General features: G+C 43.1%; 1 protein-coding gene across 1 annotated transcript in view; it reads right to left on the bottom strand.

The window, feature by feature from the left end:
• ABHD12B (abhydrolase domain containing 12B) overlaps positions 1 to 3927 on the bottom strand; it is a 27448-nt gene extending 23521 nt beyond the window's left edge. The window contains exons 1-3 of the mRNA XM_011999744.1: positions 3805 to 3927; positions 2846 to 2948; positions 1124 to 1243 (exon numbers count right to left, since the gene is read on the bottom strand). Of these exons, the coding sequence (XP_011855134.1) occupies positions 1124 to 1243; positions 2846 to 2948; positions 3805 to 3826 (245 nt within the window). The 5' untranslated portion in view covers positions 3827 to 3927. The remainder of the gene's footprint in view (positions 1 to 1123; positions 1244 to 2845; positions 2949 to 3804) is intronic.
• Between the last annotated feature and the right edge of the window lie 3376 nt (positions 3928 to 7303).

The following is a 7303-nucleotide window of genomic DNA, read 5'->3' on the forward strand; positions in this document are numbered from 1 at the left end:
GGATCACGAGGTCAGGAGATCAAGACCATCCTGGCTAACACAGTGAAACCCCATCTCTACTAAAAATACAAAAAAATTAGCCCAGCATGGTGGCAGGTGCCTCCAGCGTAGTCTCAGCCACTTAGGAGGCTGAGGTAGGAGAATGGTGTGAACCCGGGAAGCGGAGCTTGCTATGAGCCAAGATTGTGCCACTGCACTCCAGCCTGGGTGACAGAGTGAGACTTTGTCTCAAAAAAAAAAAAAAAAAAAAAAAAGAATGCTGGGTTTCACAGGAAATTTCAGTAAATGTGGCTCTAAAATGTACACATCAAGAAAGTCTCTTGAGAAAAGGCGAGTCTTGAGAAAGGCGAGTCACCTGCCAGAAAAAGACGAGGAGGAAGGGAGTCACAGGCAGGTGCTCCTCCCCATGTGGAGATCTGTGGGTTTCCGAGGCACATCGCACCTGCCCCAAGCCGAAGGGGCACAATCACAGCGGGTGATCATCACCCAGCATAATTACACAGGCCCAGAAGGGCTCTGACAGCACATCAAAGGGGAGCCAGACTCCTGGGAGATGTTCTTTATTACAAAGCGAGGTTGGGACTACAGAGAATGGACTGAGGTATGGCTATTCTAGATTAGAATTAGTCAGACGGTCCCCAATACCTGTGGTCAGAATTCCATGTGACCTCTCTTAAGGAGTCATATTTTCAGCTAGTAACATTACAGTTAAATAAAGGACTCTCCCCTGTAGTGTTCTGAAAAATCTCTCATCTGGAAATGGCTCTTCTTCTCCCCCATAATGCGTGCCTATTCCCTTTCCCGTCATTCATGGGTTAAATTCATCATTTCAGACACTCTTAGGGAGCAAAAGAATCATCACTTTCTTTCAAATCAACATCCAACTTTTGGAAGAGTTATTCTTTTCTCCTTCTTAATTAGGGATCCACATTATTCTATATATAGAATAATCTTTTCAAGCGAAACTTATTGCCAGAACACCCTCAGATTTCAACAAAGGAAAAGAAATATGTGAAGGCATGCCTACAGAGTTAAAAACAGAGCGCTGTCCTTCTTCATTCCCCCGTGGGGCTGAAATGCGCTCAATCTCTTGAAAAAAAAACACGTAAGCAGAGCCGCTGACCTGTGTTGTGCACTGCCATGAAGATAAACAATGATTGGGTTCCCATCGCGAAGGGCTGCTTCGTACCAGCAACGGTCCTTCCCTTTGGCATCCTCCTCCCGGCAGCTGGGGACTGTGTGCCTGAAGAGCAAGGGAGGTTTAAACAAATGTAGAAAGAGGAATTATCTATCCTTGCCAAAGGCTGAAGCTCTCCTTATGATATATATACATATATTTTAATTTTTTATCTGAGTAATATATGCACATGGTAAAAATAAAAATCTAACACCACAAAATGTCTTATGATGAGAACCACTACGGCCCTACCCCATGTCCCCATGCACGGAGACGCCTTTTAATGACTTACTGTTTTAGTTCTTCTGACTTCTGCACCTGCTAATTTTCCAAGACTGCTGTTCTTAGGTACATTGAAATTGTTTTTTAAAAAAGGGAAACAAGTAAAAGATAATAGATATTTACCATCTGCCGTGAATTTGGCTGAAGAGACAAGTAGGAAATAATTTAAAAAGAAACCCGTTTATGTAAGAGAAAAGAACTAAAACACTAAACCATTTTGCTCCAGAAACCAAGTAACCTTGTGATTTTAAATGTCTGCGTGAGTTCCATTTTCTCCACTTTGTTAAACCAACAAATGCTGCAAATGTGAACACTGCCATATGACATGTCACCATGGGATGTGGAGAACTGGCTAAGGGTGACAAATTTTCTGTCCTCTCCATCATTTAAGGGCAGAAAGTCTGCCATCATCCCCAGGGCCTCTGTACTCAGAATACAGGCACTGCTGCCTGCTGGATGAGCTGATCTTGATGACATAGCTGACTCACCAAACCAAGGACCAGTGGGGCGAAAGCAAAGAATAAAAAGATTTCTAAATTCCAGCACCATTGGATGAACTGTACCCTGCAGAATAGGAAGAAGTTACGTGTTGGTTCCTAAACATTTTATGATCAAAGGTTTGAACTCAGGGAGATGCAATAGAAAACAGATCACTGGAAACTTGGCAGCCAAGAATGAGTATTACAACTAAACAGAAGAAATGTTAAGGTTAGCATTGTAAGACAATAGAATGTTCATGACCTCATCTGACATATTTACTGAATGTCCTTTATGTGCCAAGCATTGTGCTAAGCAATGAAAACCCACCAACAAAGTCTATCACCTGCTGAAGTTATAGTCTTGTAAGGAAGACAAATATTAACCAAATCATCACACAAACATTTATTTCATGACAATGGGAATAATTGTCAAAAGGGACAAGCATGGGTGGCCATGGCAGCACATACCTAAAATGGGCAGTGAGGAAAGGCTTTCCTGAAAATTACCAACTGAAGTAAGATCCAATAGATGAGTAGACAGTTAGCAAGGCAAGAAGAGGGAAGGCAGGGAGCTGAGAAATAGAAGGAAGCCTTGAGGGCAGAGTGTGTCCTGGGAGGGCAGTGTGTCTGGACTTGAAGGCATGAAGGCAAAGGTGGTATCGAATAAGGCAGAAGGGGTGGGTGAGGCCAGAAGCCAAGGGAACACTTAAAAGTCTATACTCCAAAGCAAAATTCTTAGAAAGCAAAATCAAGCAAATCAACAGAAGAGGAAGGTATAGAAAACAGCCTCCAGGTACCTCCAGGAGCACTGCCCTCTCCATGGGCGGGGAACACAGCACTGCTCCTCTGCGTCCTAACAGGAAAACCTGTCCCATCAAGCAACCCAGTGTCCCATCCGTGCACTCACCAGATCCCTAGCATCACCCCAGGTTCAACTCTCAGGTAGAAGTTCACTGTGTGAGGAATCTTTAACTCTGGTTTCTTTAAATCCACAAGAAATGGGGCTTTGACTGGAAAGTAAAAATCATTATCAACTCCAAGAATCAAATTCCATGCCTTTTAATCACAATCAAAGAAAGGAATTAGCCTACATAGGTTAACAGGCTTCTAAGTTGCAAGCTACTACACTAAACTCCTAGCAGAGTATTTTACTTTATCAACTAGGGCTAGCCTGCAGAAGAGGGGAAAAAACAAAAACCCAAAAGCTAGATTTTAAAATAGCATCAGTGTGGTAGCTCATAATACAGAAACAGAGTGATTCAATCCTTATCCTTGTCTCTGGTTAAAAGCAGAGGAGACCATTCCCCTAAGAAGGTAAAAAGGCCTAGAAGAAAATAATAAGTATTCTGATACTTCAGTGAAACCTAGTCATCAGTCAACAGGCAAGAAATGTCCAGAATTCACACACACCAGGAGGCAAGCAGGTAAGAACTAGAAGGACTGTGTTAAATTGACTAACACATAGCTCAGTAGGAAAAAAAAAAAAAAACAGGAAAAATAGATTCCTTACATCAGCACCATTCTCTCTCTCTCTCATCTTTAAGGGATGCAGATAAGAAGAGGAAGGGGAAAGGCAGAGAATACAGTAAGCAGTTAGGTATCCATATTAACAACGAATTAATTTGAAGTCAGCTCTTGAATGGAACCCTCACCCACAAGGCCATGCATCTCTCTTTACTTCCAACAGTTTGCAGGGATTCCTGCTAGACTTCAAAGTCAATATTAAATAAGTTTCAGACCATTTCAGTCTAGCCACAATTTTACAGCTGACATGTCTTTTCACTACGTCACAACTTTAAGGATAGTGAGGTCTTTATTTGGGGAAAAAAATATATATAGGCAAATTTATGGAAGGTCCATACTTACAAAAATTAAAATAAATTAACATGTCTATCAGAGGAGGGAAAACATGTTCTTTTAAGGATTTACTAGTAAAACTGTCACACAGAGCAGCAATTTTTCCTCCGAGCGTTGAACAGGAGTGTGGAAAAGATCTGCAAGATATTGGGAAACACACAAGGTTTTCGAAATTAATCCATTTGTCTTGGTTTTTTCTTTTTCTTTCTCTTTCTTTTTTTTTTTTTTCTTTCTTTCTTTTTTGGACAGAGTTTTGCTCTTGTTGCCCAGGCTGGAGTGCAATGGCATGATCTCAGCTCACTGCAACCTCTGCCTCCCGAGTTCAAGCAATTCTCCTGCCTGAGCCTCCCGAGTAGCTGGCATTACAGGCACCCGCCATCAGGCCTGGCTAATTGTTGTAGTAGAGACAGGGCATCACCATGTTGGCCAGGCTAGTCTCGAACTCCTGACCTCAGGTGATCTGCCCCCAAATTTCAGAGACTAACAGTGGGAATTCCAGGTCAGTTGGCATTTAAGCAAACTCTTTTTACACAATGACATGGAATTATCTACAGGGCATGTCAAGACTGGGACTAAGGGGAAACCAGGTAAGAAGAGCAATAAGGCAGGGCCCCAACCAGTAGCTGAAAAAGCCAGGACACGGCAGGGACAGGAGGGGAAGGGAAATGTTTGCGCCACAGCCAGGTTTGGTCCCTTACTGTAGCCCCATAGAAGGCTGAGGTTGGACCCCAAAGTCACCAGTAAACAGGATTCAGACAGTTTAACAGCTGCCACAGTTTTTAATTATATCACAATTCTGCACTATATGTGTTAGCTATTCTTATCATTAGTCTCAGGCAGTGAGGGAATAATCCTTAGATCCTCTATATTCTGGGCTGCATCTTAGGAGAAATGAACCAGTGTTAGAAGACCCCACTTCTGAGATGAGATCCCTGGAAGAGAGGGACCCATGAGGCACAGGGCTGGAGCTTGGTCAGGGAGTGGGGTGGGCGCGTGCACATCTTGCCTACGCTATTGTTCCCTGTGACACAAACCACCCAATCAGGAGCTGTCAGCACACAAGTGACGATTTGTCCATGAGGGGTCACTAAGGACACCTCTGTCTCAAGCCACCTCTCTTGTGAGGGTCTTAGAGAAATGAGGGATACAGGAGGTCAATGTCATCACCTCCTGCTTCCAGTTTTTGCCCACATTAGCCATTAAATAAGTCCCTTTCCATGTCGTGAGAGGTCATTGTTAAGACTGTTTAACATAATCAAATGGTAAGGTCGAGAGGCTAGAAAGCCTTTTTGATAAATTGTCTCCCCCTGCCCTGATTTCTCTGCCAGACCAGAGGTATTTTTGGAAGCTAATTATTACCTTTGCTTTGCAAATGAGACTGGAAAGTTAACTAATCTTTCCAAGGTTGCAAGCCAATGAATGGCAGAGCCGCACATACCCAAGTCTGTCTGATCCCATAGTCCTGTAAGGATCTCCAGGATGTCACAGTCCTGGTGACATCCATGTAAGCAGAAATGAACCCCAGGAACAAGGCTGACCTCTGGCAAAATTCTGCTGGTAGACAATCTTGTTTTAAGATCTCTTTCTGCCCCTTAGCCCTCTCAGGGTCCAGTCCTTTCTTCTTTCCTCCTTCCTGCTCCTGTATTCTCAGGAGCCCTCTGATAACAAAGTCATCAAAGAAAGACCTCTAAAAAACTTAACTCCCCCAAAGTGTTAATGAATTAAAAATCAGAGCACTTATATGTGTTTGGAAGAGGCACAAAGAGAGAACATAATGAATCTCTGATGAATTTCCAGCAGTTCTGCAAGAAGTGGAAAAGATATGTGGGCTAAGGGTAAAGGATAGATTTTTCAAATACATCATACACAGGCAATTGCCTACTCATAAAATCAGAAAGAAAGAAATGAAAATGATTGTTTCATAATACCTTAAAATAGCACCCCACCACCCCCGCCATGAAGGCGGCAGGAAGGAGAGGACATTGTTGTTCTGATTTTAGAGATAAGAAATCAAAACCCAGAGAAGCCACTTTGAGCCACAGATCAAGCCCAAATGGACAGAATTGAACCTGAGGCTGAACTGTGCCTCCTTCCAGCCGCGGGCTCCTGCTGGCTTCCCTCTAAGCTCCCCTCACTCACCTCCACCCTGCCTGTTAGTCTCCCACTAAGCTGTCTTTTGAAGGTAGGCAGGGTAGTCTCCCGCTAAGTTACGTTTTGAAAGTCTGCTTGGGAAGCAGAGGCAGTAGAGGGAAATGTGTGTCTGTTTTTAAGGAATAATTCATACAGAATTCTTCTCTCAAATAGCTCGAGGCACTTCTCTGAGATGCACTGCAGGAAGAGAACAGAGTGACCAGATCCTCCGAGCATCAATAATGCAAAGCAGCTTCTTTTAACTAAGGGGTTGTCAATTTGACTTCCCCTAGATCAGTAGGGGATCAAAAGTCACCAGTGGCTAATAGACCTTATTTGAGCAGAGGATGCAGTTTCAGCCCAATCCCCACTAACGGCCAGCCACATCAAACGGCCACCTTGGTGCTTTGGTGTTCTTTTGCTTGCCCTTTGATCAGCTGCAGCTGTAACTGCACAGCATCCCGCAGGGGCCTCAGAACCTCACTGTATGATTCTTACTGGTGGAAGCTGGTGGAGTCTGAGCTGCTACAGGGTGAATCACTCATGCTCAGAGGTTTCTGCAAACCAACTTTGGGAAGCCCAAATCTAACTACATTTACTATTTCAAATATTAAGACATGTACCTTCAACCTATGTGCCAATTCATTCAGTCGACATTTGTTTGTCACCAACCACCAGGAGACACCCTCCCAACCAAATACCCTCTTCCTTCATGGCCACGGAAGTATCTCTTTCTTGTCAAAGTCTCCTGGAGACATCATCCTATGGTGATCTCTCCTCTCTTGTCTTTCCTCCCACAAATAATAACGGGGCCTCGGCTGGCCTTGAATTGTTCTCTGATGGCTTTCCCATTATTAGCCCTATCTTCCCCACTCTATCAGGCCACAGACAACAAGAACAACATGGCATAGAATGCTTCCTTTACACTTCACTCTATCCAGTCCAGGAGTGAGCTCAGTAAATATTTATTGACGCATAGGTTGAAAATGGAAAGAAAGTGCATTTATTTTGTAAGGGAAATAGAGGCAACATTTATTGGTAGCTTTGGAGGAAAGAGCAAGGACTTCATTTTCTTTTTTTTTTAACTTAGAATTGCAAATGAATCAATGTAAGTTCCACAGAGCAAGGACTTTTGTCTGTTTTATTTACTGCTGTGTGACCAAGACTAGAATAGGGTCCAATAGATCATAAAGAACCAACCCTGTGGAAAGAATGAATACATTTATCAGCCTACTCATGAACATTTCCTGAGCACTATCTAGGATTGTAATGACTTGGGGTGGAATAGGGGGAAATGAGGAGGAAAATAAACCTTTGGTTTCCCCCAGCTTCCTTCTGGAGCACGTTTTCCACTTTTGGTTTTATTATTATTATTATT

This window comes from Mandrillus leucophaeus, unplaced genomic scaffold, assembly GCF_000951045.1.
Source record: "Mandrillus leucophaeus isolate KB7577 unplaced genomic scaffold, Mleu.le_1.0 Scaffold60, whole genome shotgun sequence".
Classification (NCBI taxonomy): domain Eukaryota; kingdom Metazoa; phylum Chordata; class Mammalia; order Primates; family Cercopithecidae; genus Mandrillus; species Mandrillus leucophaeus.